The sequence below is a fragment of the Crotalus tigris genome, unplaced genomic scaffold, assembly GCF_016545835.1.
Source record: "Crotalus tigris isolate CLP2741 ecotype Arizona unplaced genomic scaffold, ASM1654583v1 scf7180000018590.67127310178:1205815, whole genome shotgun sequence".
In the NCBI taxonomy this organism is placed as follows: Eukaryota; Metazoa; Chordata; class Lepidosauria; order Squamata; family Viperidae; genus Crotalus; species Crotalus tigris.
In genome coordinates, this window is record NW_024097092.1 from 307,616 (window position 1) to 323,669 (window position 16,054).

Here is a 16,054-nt window from a genome sequence, read left to right on the forward strand (position 1 = left end):
ACTTTTTGGGGTAACACGATGGATTTCTGATGGATAAAGTTACTGCCTCCCCCGTGTTCTTCTTATCCTTTTTACAACTCTGCCTGTGTTTTCGGCAGGTCAGGAAAGAGCTGTGTAGCTCTGGAATTCCACGCTGGGTGTTTTGTGTGTTTCCTACCTGCACATCTCTACTTCATTGAAGGAGATGTGATAACGGGGGACACAAGCCCTACTTGTCCGCACTTCCCCGTGCCCAGATACAAGCGGCCGTTCTTAACTCACAATAAAAAAACGAACTCTGGCCCTTAAAAAGTACTTCAGTAAAAAAAAAACATTTGGCACAAATCCTGCTCCTTAGAATCATTTGAAAATACGAATTTTAACGCCATGAGCCTCAAGGTGCATCCCATAACATCCAAAACCATTAAAAGCCCAAGCACACGCAGCTAATTGAAAGCAGTAACTGGCAGCTTGGTTAAAAAAATAATAATAATTCCAGGGCTAACACAGTCTCTCTCATTTAAAAGAGCCACCGAGTAACAATGGGGCTGTCCACGTGAAATGTGGAGGATGTGAAATGTGGAGGGTGTCCTCATGCTGACGAGGATTTGGTGGGGGATTTTTCCCCCCATTTGCCCTTTGTTCCTTCCCTACATCAGAAATGGGACTGAATTTAAGGGGAGACGCGTGGGAGGAGGGACTGAATGGGGCGTGGGAGCGCCCTTTTCTCTCCCTTCTCCTCTCCTCTTGGCTGGCTGGCTTTAATGCAGTTCAAATGGTTTTCTTCCCATCCAATTACAACACACACACACACCAGCCCATGCCCCCCCTCCTCTTGCACACGTAGGCCAGACTGGAGACCCCCTGCCCAGGTAGTCTGCACTGTGTCTGTTCTCCGTGCCACTGCAACATCGGGAAGGAGGGGGGGGGGACTCTTTTGATGTGAGATGAAAATCATAGTGTTTTTTTTCTCTCCCCCTCCCCTCCTTCCACAGGTCACCCTGGAGTAACAAGTACGACCCGCCGTTGGAAGATGGCGCCATGCCTTCGGCTCGCCTGCGCAAGCTCGAAGTGGAAGCCAACAACGCCTTTGACCAGTACAGAGACTTGTACGTTGAACCCTTCTCTGGTGGGGAACCGTGGGGGGGGGAGTGGCTGGCAAAGGGGGGGACAAGGTAAGGAGTGAGCCCCTGTCCATTCCCTGAAGGTAGGGGCTTTTTCCCACAAAGAGCCCCCCCCCTTCCTTACATGCCTGTTTATTTTTCCCCCGTGCTGTGTTGGAAGTCGGTGCAGATCTTTCTGCAGAGGGAGCTCAGCCTTTCCTGGGGGGGGGGCATCCCAGTCCTCCCCTCCCTTCCCCTCCCCACTTATGGCCTTGCAGATGAACCGAGCCAAAATCTAAGGCCTGGTCTTAAGTTACAGGGAAGAACCTGCTGCCACAGGTTTGGAATGCCTCCGAAGAATAAGCCGCCTTCTCCAGCAGCTGCGATGGAAGGCCATCAGATTTAATCCTCACCTTGGAGGGGGGGTCTTTCTTTAAAATTGAGTTGGGGGGGCAGGGGCCCTTTCCTGAAGCTGTTTGCCTCCTTGTCTGGGGGGGAGACTGAATATGGTCAGGACTTAGCTGAGGGTTTGTAGCTGTACCTGTATCAGGTGGCGCCCCCCCCCCTTTTAAAGCCCAGGTTTTCCTTGAGCTACGACTACAGTTGGGCCCGAGGTTTCTGTTGCTAAGCGAGACATTTTGTTCAATGAACCTTGCCCCGCTTTACGGCCTCACTTGCCCTGGTTGTTATGCGAATCACTGTCGTTTTAAGTTAGTAACAAGGTTAAGTGACACAGGTTAGTAACAGTTAGTTAGTTAGTTAGTTAATTAGTTAGTAACATAGGTTAAGTTAAGTGACTCTGGCTTCCCCCATTGTCTTGGCTGGTCAGAAAGTCACAAACGGGGATCATCCGGCACTGCAACCGTCATCAGTCCCGGCCAGTTGCCAAGCGTTCAAATTTTGATCGTGTGTTCATCACGGGGATGCTGCTACGGCCATAAGCGTGAAAAACGGTCGCAAGTTGCTTCTTTCAGTAGTTTGTAACTTCGAATGTTCATGAAACAAGCGGTTATAAGATGAGGGACGCGTTGAAGTTCCCCCTTCAGCTTCTCGGTGGGCGACTCTGTGTAGCTGGTTTGATGTTCTCCCGTCCCGGGGCCGAATGCTGGGGTCAGCTTGAGTAAAGGAGCTGCATCGTGTTCCCTTAGCCCAGGGGTCTTCAAACTTGGCCTTTTTATGACTTGTGGACTTCAATTCCCAGAATTCCTCAGCCAGCGTCCCTATACAGATGTCCATTCAACTTCTATAGCTGTCCTGCTCAGTCAATAACTCTGGGCAGCTTATAATTCATTTATCTCTGACCTCTGGAATTAGAAACAAGGGGGACTCTCTCTCTCAGCCCCATAAACATTGAATCCCTTCTATAGAATGGAATAGGAGAGCTGGAAGAAGGGACCATGGAGGTCTTCTAGACCAACCCCTTGCTCAAACAGGAGACCCTAGACCAGGGGTCTTCCAACGTGGCCCTTTGATGACTGGTGGACTTCAACTCCTAGAATTCCTCAGCCAGGCACACATGCCAGGCTGAGGAATTCTGGGAGTTGAAGTCCACCAGTCATAAAAGGGCCAAGTTGGAAGACTCCTGCCTTAGCCTCTTTTCCCTAATTAGCCCCCCCCCACGCCCAGGTGCATGGACTACAACTCCCAGGAGCCCGTGGCAGCAGCTCTTTGCTGTTGTCTTTGTGTTGCTGATTGTGGGACTTGGGGCCCTTGTTGCTAATCTCTTCCTTTTCTCTCTCTTTGTCCCTGAGGCTTCGCGTGTTTTAGAGGATGACATAAAAGAGACTTTTAAAAACATGGACCACCATTTGTCTGAAATGGTAGAGGGTTTCCCGCTGGAGCAGGGGGCTGGACTAGAAGACCTTCCAACTCTATTATTATTGTTGTTGTTATTTTCTCTTTAATGGAGCCCAGCACAATTTGCTTCGTTCTGTCTATAAGGGGTGACATTTCATCCCCCCACCTCCCTGAACCTGCAGAGCCACACCATCGTTGGGAATTTTAATCGTCATCGATTTGATCAGTTAATTGTGAAACCAGATTAGCTAATGGGCAAACACAGCCGACTTACCTTTAAAAGAGAGAGAGAGAGATTGCGACGTAAGATTGAAGCGATAAATGTGAACGGTTCACTGCACAGTTCTTTGGCACTTGTCCTGGAACATGGGGGCTGGCCTGCCGCTGCCAGAAAGAGAATTGGAGCAGAAATAAAAACCAAGCGGCAGCATCGATTAAAAAAACAAAACTGTCTTTCTGGAGGCAGCTGTGTTAAATGGGAAGGGAGCAACAGTTGTTCACCAACTTTTCTCCATGTTTTGCTCATGGATTTTGGTCAAGGCCTGGAGACTTTTGGTCCAGGTTATTTGGCTGGCCTCTTTGTGTGTTATCTAGGCTTTTATTTTAGGCAGACTTTTTTAAAGGTTGGGTTCCTACCCTAAATATCAGGATCCTGTGTTATTCCGTGTGACGCTCTGTGGAAGCCAGAGTTGGACTTTGAAGAACCATGAGAATCTATAAAGATTCTCAGTCATCCAGGTCATGGTTGTCCCAAAGATGCTTTTTTTTCCCCCACTAGGCAACTGGATTTTCTTGTTTTCCTTTGAGGACTTTTCGCTTGTCATCCCAGAAGCTTCTTCAGCTCTGACTGGATGGTGGGGAATGGAAGGATTTATACTCCTTGCAGACAGCTGGTCATCTGCATCCTTTTAGAGCAGCGGTTCTCAACCTGTGGGTCAGGACCCCATTTGGGGTCGAACGACCATTTCACGGGGGTCGCCAAACAATGCAGTCCGCCATTTTTTCCCCCTTTTCCTTAGCTGTGCTACTCCCTTTTATTCTATTGGCTTTTGAAAGCCAATAGAATAGACTCTCTTGAATAGGAATTGTCCAGGCTGTCTCTGCCCTGCTGAGCCCGCCAAAAGTCCCATTCTGCGAACGGTGCTGCACCAGTTGAGTAGTCCTCGACTTACGACCGGTTGAGTAGTCCTCGACGTACGACCGGTTGGGGGTCGCGGCATTAAAAAGGTTGAGAACCACTGGTTTAGAGGGTTGTTGAGGCCACCTGAAGGTTTATCTCTGTCCTCAGGGTCACCTGAGTGGTGCAAATGGGTGTGGAAACATCTTCAGAGGAAAAACTCCAGTTACCTGGGGGTGGGGGAGAGCATCTTTGGGACAGGAGAGAAAGAGAATGAAAGATCTTGAACGTTGACATTAGAGAAGATGGGAGAGCCAAGAAAACAGACCAGTGGATCCTAGAACAAATCAACTCTTCAGAGTTGTCACTCACCTGGGACCAGGCTCAGGTAATCCTACTTTGGGACATCATATGAAGACCTGAAGAAGGTCCTGATGCTGGGACAGGTGGAAAGAGAAGAAGAAGACAACCGGCAGCCAGGTGGATGGACTCAGTTACAGCAGTGATAGATGCAGTGTTGGAAGCGCTGAAGGACCAGGCTGGGGACAGAGCCTCACAGAGAACATCCATCTGTATGGCCACTAAGAGTTGACACTGACTTGATGGCCCTTAACCACTTCCTACCCAGGTTGAGGGGAAATCTGATCAGTGCTTTATTGTGTGTGGTGCAATATCATATACCAGGAACAATATACATACATGTGCCAATACAGCAGGCTCCAACACACAGCAGTTACAGCAGGAAAACAGAGAGAGAACACATCAGCAGAGCCTTCCCTTTATACAAATGCTCTTAAAGAGACACAGACCCTGCTGAGTCATTCCCATCATTACATCTTACATTACATGAGCTGGTTAGCTTTTAAATCATTACCTTGACAGAAATTGCCTTCTGAATTCTCTTCAATAATCGTCTGAAGGCTCCACCAGGCTCTATTTTTTTTTTAGGGTAACCCCCATGTTCTGATGACCCTGTAGACGGCCTGGGGTTCAGTCAGGCAAAGATTTCTGGCTCCTCCTTGCGAATCCAGGAGAAGCAGATGGTTGCAATCGGACTACAGGCTTCGGGAGGAGCAGCTGTGTGTGGAGGAGCTTGGCTGGGGAGCTTCTCCAGGTCCCCTCCTGCCTTAGATTTTGTGGGGAGGGGTCTTTGAAAAAGGCGGTCCAGTTGCAGAATGTAATTATTCCCGATTGTCTGAAGGGAGGCTTGTGAGGACTGTGAAGACCTCCCCAGTGGGAAAGACCATAGATTAATCCGCATTTGGCTGGAGAGTATAACCCAAACGAGCTTTCGTCCTGTCCAGAAGGCCCTGTTTTGAATTAGATCCTCATTTATCGTACTGTGAGAGCATCCTGGATACACCCCAAGTCTTAATCAGCTTTTGTTCCTTCAGAAAAAAGAAAATCAGCAAAGCTTGCGAGCGTCTTTTAGATGAACAAAATGTACTTCTGGCGCTGAGTTCGGTAGGCTAAGATTCTCCAGCCCTGCTTGATTGGGAAAGGTGGACGTATCTTCTGGAAGGTCCTCTGGAGACCCTGCTTGGGTTGTCCCAGATGGTCTGACGCTGGACAGGACGTTGGTCTTCCCAACTGGGGGTGAGGGAGGCAGAGATGTGTGACTTGATTGCCCCAATTCTCCAGGAGAAGCTTCGTCAATTCCTACTTTCTGACGGGCTGCTGGGAATTGTAGCTCCCCAGGGAAGGGGGGAGGGGGAGGGCACAGGCTCCCTATGCTTTAGCATGGACGTCAAACTTTTTGGCTGGGTCTGGTACTGAACTGACCCAGTCCCCTCCCTCCCTCCCCCCAGCAATTTGCGGCTCCCCATCCCTGGCTCTGTGGCCCTTTCCGGTTTCTGGTGAGCCCTCTGCCAGGCAGGTGTGTCGGTGTGGTCGGCCTGGGGTGCCCATCCATGCCTGCACGGGGGCTTCATTGCCCTTGGTCCGAGCCTCGTAAGCCTTGGGACAATCCGGTGTTGCGTTCACTCCCCCCCCCCTTTGTCAGACCCCAGAACACACCATGGGGTTTGTAGTCACAGCTGCCCATACAAAGCAGCCAGGGGTCTGTGAAACCTAAGGAAGCTCAGGCTGACTTTTCTCCCACCACGGATGGCCCTGCTCTCCCGTGGAAGCTTCTGGGCCCCAAGGCATTCAAGGCTTGGATCTCGGTAGAGCGGGGGGGGGGGGGGTGTTCCAGCCTTGGCAACTTTAAGACCTGTGGACTTCCACAATTGCTAGCTGGGGAATTCTGGGAGATGAAGTCTGCCAGTTGCCAAAGTTGGAGACCCTTGCTGCAGAAGTGATTGGAAGTAGAGGCTGTGCTTCTTCTTCTTCTTCTTCTTCTTCTTCTTCTTCTTCTTCTTCTTCTTCTTCTTCTTCTTCTTCTTCTTCTTCTCTTCTTCCTCTTCCTCTTTTTCTTTCTCTTTCTCTTTCTCTTCTTCTTCTTCTTCCTCTTCCTCTTCTTCTTCTTCTTCCTCTTTCTCTTTTTCTTTCTCTTCTTCTTCTTCTTCTTCTTCTTCTTCTTCTTCTTCTTCTTCTTCTTCTTCTTCTTCTTCTTCTTCTTCTTCTTCTTCTTTCTCTTCCTCTTCCTCTTTTTCTTTTTCTTTCTCTTCTTCTTCTTCTTCTTCTTCTTCTTCTTCTTCTTCTTCTTCTTCTTCTTCTTCTTCTTCTTCTTCTTCTTCTTCTTCCTCTCCTTCTCCTCCTCCTCTCCTTCTCCTCCTCCTCCTCCTCCTCCTTCTCCCTCTTCTGCTTCTCCTTCTCCTCCTTGTTCCTTCATTCCTCCTCCTCCCCCCTCACATGTCCTTCTAACACTGATGGTGTTCCCTAGTTGGGTCATGAAACGTCTGCAGGAAAACCACCACGCTCAGAGAGGACCAAGGAGCCCTACAGTCCTCCTCCTCCTCCCAAATCTGAAGCAGAGAACCCCCTGAGGTCATCCCCCTTGATCCCCGTGCTCTTCCTGTGGCCCCGAGCCTTGACCCGACCGGTCCCAGCAGCAAGCAGACCCTTCAGAGCCCCCTGCCTGGTTTACCTGCCTCGGACCCGCTTGGCTGCCATCAGAGATTCGGGGGGGGGGAGGGGCGGGGCGGGTGAGGAGGTGGGCAAAGGACCCCCGTTTCCCCCCTCCACCGTGTGGCATCTGAATCCGCCCTTTGTTCTCCCGGAGTCGGAGTCTGCCCAGCTGCCAGCCAGATGTTCAGTCTGGAAGCTTTACCTGGCATGGAGGCCGTGCAGATCTCACCCGATCGGTATGTGTGCCTAGGGGCGGCTTGCACCTGTAGGCAGGCTGGGGGGGGGGAAGCCTTTGTCAAGGGCCTGCCCAGGACCATGGGCACCCTTTGGAGGGGATTTGCTAACGCTGCAGCAGGAAAGGTTGTGTATGTGTGTTGTGTGAAGGAAAAAAAGGCTCTCGGCCCCTTCCCCACCAAAAGTCTCTGTGTTTTGGGCTGGATCGGTTCCTCCCCTCTGCAGACAACCTCCTTTGCCCCGTTTTCTCTCTCTCCCCCCCCCTGCCCCCCCCACCTTGCAGACCTGAGCTGCTGAGCCTTTGGCGGGAGGGAAAAGCCCCCTAAGCCGCGCTGCGTGTGGGTCAGAACCGCAGGATGGCAAGGGGGCTGTTTTTCCTGGCCGCCTGCATCCGCCCCTCCCCCCCCCAGGAACATGAGGCCAGGGCCAGCGTCAGCCGCGGGCCAGGTGGAAACAGCATGTTCACATTTAAAATAATATTAATCCTAGATTTGAGCCGGCCGAGCGTTTCCATGTGTGCGCTTGCTTGTTCTGGCACGGGTCTTCCCCGGACGGCCCTCTGTGGTCTGGCCCAGCCTTTTGGTCCCTTCGTAAAACAGACCCACAAAGGCCTTTGTGTAAAATCTCCTCGATGGGAAGCGTGTTAAAAAAAATAAATCAGATTTCCTCCCCCGTTTGGGCTCGTTCCTGGTCGTTCGGGGCTAGAAGACAGAAGTTGGGGGTCACTGGGGGGGGAACGTGGGGGTCTCGTGATACTCGCCCCCTTTTCCTCCCGATCGGCGTTTCGTCTCTTGGCCAGCTGGTGAAATTACAGTTTGAGGGAAGACATCCTTGACTTACAACAGTTCACTTAGTAATTGTTCAAAGTTACAACGGCACTTGAAAAAAGCGACTTGGGACCGTTTTTCAGACTTACGACCCCGGTCACGTGATCAGAATCCAGCTGCTTGGCCACTGGCTCATACTTACGACCGTTGCTGGATCCCGGGGCCACGTGATCCCCTCGGGCGACCTTTTGACCCGCAAAATCAACGGGGAAGCCCGACGCACTTTAAGCACCGGGCGACCGGCTTATCAACTGCAAGCGATCCAGTTAACAACGGTGGGCAGAAAGGTTGTGAAAACGGGGCAAAACTGACCGAACAAATGTGTCGCTTAACGACGTAAATTTGGGGCTCAGTGGCGGTTGTAAGTCGAGGGGGCCGTTGTAGAGGTCGGGTCGTAGGTAAGCCGTCGTAGGGTTGACAGACTGCCCGTATTCGCTTTCGGGTGTTCTTTGTGTTTTGTTCTGAATTCGAACTCGGTTGCTTTGGAAAGGCAAAAAGCTCCATGGGGAGAAAGCTAACACCCCATTCCCATTTCATATGGGAGGTCCAAACTTTGATCAGCTCTGCTCAGGCTGGAGGAGGGTCTGGTGCACTCTGAGAAGCCATTTCTGGGGGTCACAGAAAAACCAAGGATGAGGGAACAGACCATGTGCCATCCCCGCCCCTCAAAGCGGGTTAAAGAACCGTCCCCATCTTTGCAGGGCTGGGGCTTGGTGCTGCCCCATTTAAGCCCGCTCTGAGTATGTCCCTTCAATAGGAGCCAGCCGTGTGCTGCAGCTGCCAAAAGAGCCAACTCAGTGCTGGGCTGCATTAACAGAGGGATAGAATCAAGATCAGGTGAAGTCTTAATACCACTTTACAAGGCCTTGGTAAAGCCACACCTGGAATGCTGCATCCAGTTTTGGTCACCATGATGTCAAAAAGATGCTGAGACTCTAGAACACAGGTCGGCAACCTGCGGCTCCGGAGCCGCATGCGGCTCTTTGAGCCTTCCCCTGTGGCTCCCAGCCTCCTCTGCCTTTGCAGAGAGAGAGAGAGAGAGACAGAGAGAGGCAATTGCACTTCCTTGCTTCTCTCTCTCTCTCTCTCTCTCTCTCTCAATCTCTGTGTGTGTGTGTGTGTTGTGTGTATGTGTAAAAGAGAGTGCACTCACAGTGTTCTCCGAGGAGCTGAAAAGCTTACTGGGCGGAGCTCCTCCCTTTGCTGCGTCTCTGCAGGAAGCAGGAAGCAGGAAGGGCAGGAGAGAGCTAGCTAGCCCAGCTAGGCTGACTCAGGAATTCTGGGAGTTGAAGTCCATGAGTCATAAAAGAGACGAGGTTGCCTACCCCGGAGGTTGTTGGACAACAGCTTGAAGCTTGCCAGGTGAGCAGCAGATAGGAGGGGGGGAGAAAGAGAGAGAGAGAAAGAGAGAGAGAGGGAGAGAGAGAGAGTGGGGGAAGAGGAGTGGCAGACCAAGGGCAGATAGAGAGGGAGGGAGAGAGAGACCCTTTTGACATCTAAAATGAAGATAACACTGCATATATCCTTTTTTTACCTGTGTGTGTATGTAATTTTATTCTCTTAAAGCATTCTCTTGGTGATCATTGTTTTAATAGTATGGATATTCCCAAGAGTCATATTTTTACTTTTATTTTTAATGTGTGTCTGTGTGTCTGTGTGTGTGTGTATATATATACACATATACACATACACATACACACATACACACACACACACGCACACACCCCTATAATAAAGGTAAAAAAGCATATATGCAGTGTTATCTTCATTTTAGATATCAAAAGGGTTTTGCGGCTCCCAGTGTTTTGTTTTTGGTGGGAAACGGGTCCAAGTGGCTCTTTGAGTGTTTTGGGTTGCCTACCCCTGCTCTAGAAAGAGTGCAGAGAAGAGCAACAAAGATGATCAGGGGACTGGAGGCTAAAGCATATAAGGAAAGGCTGCCGGAATTGGGGATGTCCAGTTTAAGGAAGAGAAGGACGAGGAGGGACATGATAGCAGTCTTCCAGTATCTCAGGGGCTGCCCCAAAGAAGAGGCAGTCAAGCTATTCTCCAAAGCACCTCCAAAGGCAGGACAAGAAGCAAGGGATGGAAACTAATCCAGGAGAGAAGCAACCTAGAACTAAGGAGAAATTTCCTGACAGAACAGTTAACCAGTGGAACCACCTGCCTCCAGAAGTGGTGAATGCTCCAATACTGGAAGTCTTTAAGAAGAGACTGGACAGCCCTTTGTCCAGCCTTGCCTGCCCTTTCCGCTTCCCGCTTCCTGGAATTGCCTCGTCCTGTCCTGGGGGATCAATCTCTGTCTTTCGTTTTGGCTGCAGGTATTTCGAAGGGGGTGTTTCCTCGGTTTACCTCTGGGATCTGGATCACGGATTTGCCGGGGTGATTCTAATTAAGAAAGCTGGCGATGGATCCAAGAAGATCAAAGGCTGCTGGGACTCCATCCATGTGGTAGAAGTCCAGGTAGAGCCCAGTCTCCCCCCTCCTTCTCTTGTGGGGGCAGATGGGATGCCTGGTGGACTTAATTCCATGTCCCCCCCAAAAAACAACCCCCCCTTATCTTAATATGGGAAAAGGACCCATATTAAGTGTTGCAAAAACGTCCCCTTATGAAAGGAAGGAGGGAGGGAGGAAGGAAGGAAGGAAGGAGACAGGAAGGGAGGAAGGAAGGAAGGAGATAGGAAGGGAGGGAGGAAGGAAGGGAAGAGACAAAGGGAGGGAGGAAGGAAGGAGACAAAGGGAGGGAGGGAGGAAGGAAGGAGATGAAGGGAAGAAGGAGACGGAGGAAGGAAGGAGATAGGGAGGGAGGAAGGAAGGGAGGGAGGGAGGAGAGAGGAAGGAAGGAGATGAAGGGAGGAAGGGAGGAAGAGAGGAAAGAAGAAAGGAAGGAGACAAAGGGAGGAAGGGAAGGAAAGAGAGAGAGGGAGGAAGGGAGGCTGCAGAACTAGAAGGGACCCCCTCCCCCTGTGTCTGCTTACTCCCCAGTGAGGGGGGCAGGGGATACCAGTTGCCCTGTCTCTGTCCTGGTGGGGCACGGGTGCTTTGGTGAACTTGGCAGAGGAGCTGGCCTCTTGAGCTACTCCGAAGAAGGATAGTGTGTGTGTGTGTGTGTGTGTGTGTGTGTGTGTGTGTGTGCGCGCGCGTGTGTGTGCGCGCGCGCTCACGAGCATTTCCCTCCTCCAGGAGAAGTCCAGCGGCCGCACTGCCCACTACAAGCTGACCTCTACGGTGATGCTGTGGCTGCAGACAAACAAGACGGGCTCGGGCACCATGAACCTGGGAGGCAGCCTCACCAGACAGGTACCTGGAGGCCCCCCACAGCTTCTCTCCAGCCCCTGCAGGGAACCAGGTGGTCTCTCCCCCCCCCTCCCCAGCCCCCCCAGCCCCCCCCCCCAGCCTACGCCCTGGACGTCCTGGGGCAGCCTGCAAAGGAGGTCAGGAACGCTCCCTGCCCAAAGAAGGAAGGAAGCAGCTCAAGGCCCCTGCGGGCGGCTGATGCCTCTCAAGTTGGGATGCTTCAGATTCCAGGGATTGGAAGATTAAAACAAAACCAAAAAAAAATATAAAAATTAAAACTCCCTCCCTCCTTACGGCTGTTGCACTTCTGTAATCTCTCCCATCTTCTACCCCTTGTCAGCGCCCCCGTTCCCCCCAACAGCCTGGTGACAATGTCCCCCCTCGCCCTCTTTAATCTGCAGCGGGTCTCCCCGCACCCCCCACCCCCAATCTCCAGCCACCTCTGGGCCTGCTGCTTCCAGATGGGGAGGGGGGGGAGGGAAGAAACCGCACTGCAGACCCTCCCCCTTGCGCTTTTCTCAGCCACACCCGTCCAGAACGTGGGGTGGGGGGGGCACCTGTGCCCTGTCGTCGGTGCCCAGCTCCGGGAACATCTGTCGAGAGGTGTTTTCGCACCCGGGCTCTTGCCAGCAACTCCGCAGAAGGTGCTGCGTTCAGATGCCCCAGGACGAGACCGGAGAAGCTCCCGGAGGGCCCCACCACCTCTTCCTGTCGTGTCCCCCACCCCCAGTGAAACAAAGGCCTTAATCTCCCTCCCGGCTCCCTTTTGTGTGTTTTTTTAAAAAAACAACAACTCGGCCAGCTAATTGGAGCTGGCACCCAGGCTATCATTGCTTGCCTGGAAGGCACTCTTGATTAAATGACTTGCCCCGTCAGGCCTCTCTCTCTGCTGGGGGGGGGGGAGACGCAGGGTTTGGCCTCCCCCCTCCTTGCAAAGACCCCCCCATTTCAGGCACATTCCTTGCCTGACCTTTGTGGAAAGGGGGGGGGCAGAGAGGGACCTCGGCTCCATCCTGGTCTGCCTTCACCAACTGGGTTGCCCCCCCCCCCACTCTGTCAGAAGGCTGCCGGGCACATTAATCTTGTCCCATATGTGGATGGGGATGGGAGGGCTGTTTTCCTCTGAGCTTCTGCTGACCCCTGGGCAGGTGAGGCTCTGCAGCCAGCGGCCTCCTCCTCTTTCCTCCATAGCACTGATGACGTTACCTAGTTGGGTAATGAAAGAACCACCAGGCTCAGAGAGCACCAAGGACCCCACAGTCCTCCTCCCCCTCCTCCTCCCCCCCTCCCCCTCCCCCTCCTCTCTGTAACCCCACAGGACCCCATAGTCGTCCTCTCCTTTTTATCCTCCTCCTCCTCTCTGTAACCCCATTCCCTTCTAGCACTGATGAAATTACCCAGTTGGGTAATGAAATATCTTCAAGAAAACAGAGAGCACCAAAGACAGTTCTCCTTTTCCTCTTCCTCCTCCTCCTCCTCCTCCTCCTCCTCCTCCTCCTCCTCCTCCTCCTCCTCCTCCTCCTCCTCCTCCTCCTCCTCATCTTTTTCCTTCCTTTCTTCCCAGATGGAAAAAGACGAGACGGTGAGCGATTCCTCTCCGCATATAGCCAATATTGGCCGTCTGGTTGAGGTAAGGCCCTTGTGACGGACTGGGGGGGGGGGAATCCTTTCTACCTCCCGGACTGTGGGCTCTGGAGAAATGGGCTGAAGGGGCCCTTGGCCCCTAACCTTTGACCTTCCTGTTTTTGCCAGTGGGCCGCCATTAGCCGAAGAGCCCAAACAGCTTGGGGTTCACATCCCTATCCAGGGCCTCTCATTATCTTCACCTCTGCTTTGGTAGAGTTAATTACTAAGGGAGCTGGCTGGCAGGCCAGAGGAGGTGCCCACGTGTGTGTGTGTGTGTGTGTGTGTGTGTGTGTGTGTGTGTGTGTGTGTGTGTGTGTGTGTGTGAACAGAGATGTCCTTTCCTTGTTTCAACCTCCCTCTGCCTGCCCCCTTTCCCAAAGGCACACGTGGAGATTGCCACTAAGCTTTGGAGAAGATGAATGCATAAAAGGGAGAGAAGACAGGGAAGGATTGGCTAAGACACTCCCTTTTATTTATCCCAAGGTCTCCCCGTTATTTGCCATCTCCCTTCAAGTGCCTCTGATGCCAAAAGATGGGGGGGGGGGTTAAACAAGTTTCCCAAAACTCAAATCTTTCAAACCCATTGAAAAGCAAACAAACAGTCAATCTCGGCCCTTGCAAGCTATTTCTCCTTGAGAAGCTATTTCTGCCTTGCTCCTGTTGGAGAAGGCGCAGATGCCGCCCACGGTCCCATCTCCCAAGGCTGGTGCCTGGAGGATGAGAAATGGGGGCAGCTGACCTCGAAATGCACGCCGGACACCAGGCTGCAAAGGGCCAATTGAACTGGGGGGCTGGAAACCACCCTTTCTTTTTGGCAGCTGTCTGCTGCCCCCTTGTGGCCAGGTCCCCACCTGACCGTTAACGGGGGACTCCCGACCTGGACGATTCCTTATTTTTATTCTCCCTTCCGTACGGAAAATGCTACGATTCTGCCAAAATGGCAGCGCCAGCTTTTCTCTTAAGACAGGCCCAGAGGGAGTCTGGCGGGAGGGCTTTACAGCAGCGGTTCTCCACCTGTGGGTCGGGACCCCATTTGGGGTCGAAGGACCATTTCACGGGGGTCGCCAAACAACGCAGTCTGCCATTTTTTCCCCCCTTTTCCTTAACTGTGCTACTCCCTTTTATTCTATCGGCTTTTGAAAGCCAATAGAATAGATTCTCTTGAATAGAGTCTAATCCCATTGGCTTTCAAAAGCCAATAGGAATTGTCCAGGCTGTCTCTGCCCTGCTGAGCCGGCCAAAAGTCCCATTCTGCAAACGGTGCTGCACCAGTCGAGTAGTCCTCGACTTACGACCGGTTGAGTAGTCCTCGACTTACGACCAGTTGGGGGGTCGTGGCATTAAAAAGGTTGAGAACCACTGCTTTACAGGCTCAAAGGGAGAAGGGAAAAATAAGGATTAGATTAAAATGAGCATTAAAAATAGGAAGGGGAGGAAAAGCGTTTGAGCAGAGGTGACCATGAATTCTCTCTCTCTCTCTCTCTCTCTCCCCCCCCCCTTCTAGGACATGGAGAATAAAATCAGAAGTACGCTGAATGAGATTTATTTTGGAAAGACAAAGGACATTGTCAACGGGCTGAGGTAACGGATGGACTGCAGTACTGTGCTCTTTTCCTCTTGAGATACTTAATATTTGTTGGAAACGGTCTAAGAGGGCTCCTGCTTGAGCGGGGGGGGGGGGGTTTGGACTAGAAGACCTCCAGGGTTCCCTTCCAGCTTTTTCTTCTCTCATAGCTGTCTCCCACTGCCCCAGAAGGACAGATGGGTTGACTGCCTGCCTCCCGTTAAGCCTTCTCCACCTTCTCCAATCTGCCCTGCGTTGATGGGCTGATTCAGAAGGCGATCGGATGGGTCAGTCAGTCGGCCAGCAGGGCCCGTCTGGGGCGGGAAAAGCTGCCCCAGATTCCGCCGAAAGCGTCTCTCTCATTTTGCAAACTCGGCCCCCATCGCCCACGGCAGAGTGGCCCTGGCCGTGCCTGATGGCGCCTGCTTCTCCAGTTAAACCAGCTGGAGCAGAGGATAGGATGATAGTTTGCCGGGAACAGACGTTAGCGTCGGAAGAAAGGCTCAGGATGAAGGGCTACCGTCCTCCTTTCCTCTTTCTCTCTCTGATCTACGGAAACCCGGGGATTTTGGCACCGGAAGTCTCCAAAGTGCTCCTCCTTCCTTCCTTTCTTTCTTTCTTTCTTTCTTTCCTTCCTTCTTTCTTTCTTTCTTTCTTTCTTTCTTTCTTTCTTTCTTTCTTTCTTTCTCTCTCTCTCTCTCTCTCTCTCTCTCTCTCTCTTTCTTTTTCTTTCTTTCTTTCTTTCTCTTTCTTTCTCTTTCTTTCTCTTTCTTTCTTTCTTTCTTTCTTTCCTTTCTCTTTCTTTCTTTCTTTCTCTTTCTTTCTCTTTCTTTCTCTTTCTTTCTTTCTCTTTCTTTCTTTCTCTCTTTCTTTTTCTTTCTTTCCTTTCTCTTTTTTCGTTTTCTTTCTTTCTCTTTCTTTCTTTCTCTCTTTTTCTTTCTTTCTTTCTTTCCTTTTTCTTTCTTTCTTTTTCTTTCTTTCTTTCTCTTTCTTTCTTTCCTTTTTTCTCTTTCTTTTTTCTCTCTCTTTCTTTCTCTTTTTCTTTTTCTTTCTTTCTCTTTTCTTTCCTTCTTTCTCTCCTTCCTTCCTTCCTTCCTTTTCTTTCTCTCTCTCTCTCTCTCTACCACACACACACACACACACACACACACACACAAACACACCTGTCCCCACTCTGCCTTCTTCCTCGTTTTCTCTCTGCCAAACTTGTCTGACCTTTTCTTTCCTTCCTCGGCTGGCTCCCCTCTTCCGTCTCCGCCCCGCTCGCTCCAGATCAATTGACGCTATTCCCGACAACCAAAAGTATAAGCAGTTGCAGAGGGAGCTCTCCCAGGTTCTGACCCAGCGGCAGATGTACATTCAGCCAGATAACTAAACCAGCTCAGGTACATCACCACCCCGTTTCCAACCCCCCCCCCCGCTGAAACTGGCTTACAAGGCACCTTGGCACTAAAACACCACTCACCTCGACCGAGAGCGTCCGCATGGGGGACTCGGCCTT

At 51.5% G+C, this 16,054-nt stretch overlaps 1 protein-coding gene across 2 annotated transcripts in view; it reads left to right on the top strand.

Annotated features, from left to right (window-relative positions):
- Positions 1-16,054, top strand: part of CAPZB (capping actin protein of muscle Z-line subunit beta) — a 49,109-nt gene that overhangs the window by 31,544 nt on the left and 1,511 nt on the right. The window contains exons 4-9 of one of the 2 annotated variants that reach the window (XM_039355040.1): positions 975-1,088; positions 10,388-10,529; positions 11,250-11,366; positions 12,928-12,993; positions 14,494-14,570; positions 15,826-15,938. In XM_039355040.1, coding sequence (XP_039210974.1) covers positions 975-1,088; positions 10,388-10,529; positions 11,250-11,366; positions 12,928-12,993; positions 14,494-14,570; positions 15,826-15,928 — 619 coding nt within the window. In that variant the 3' untranslated portion in view covers positions 15,929-15,938. The remainder of the gene's footprint in view (positions 1-974; positions 1,089-10,387; positions 10,530-11,249; positions 11,367-12,927; positions 12,994-14,493; positions 14,571-15,825; positions 15,939-16,054) is intronic. The other variant, XM_039355041.1, reaches the window with a different exon arrangement.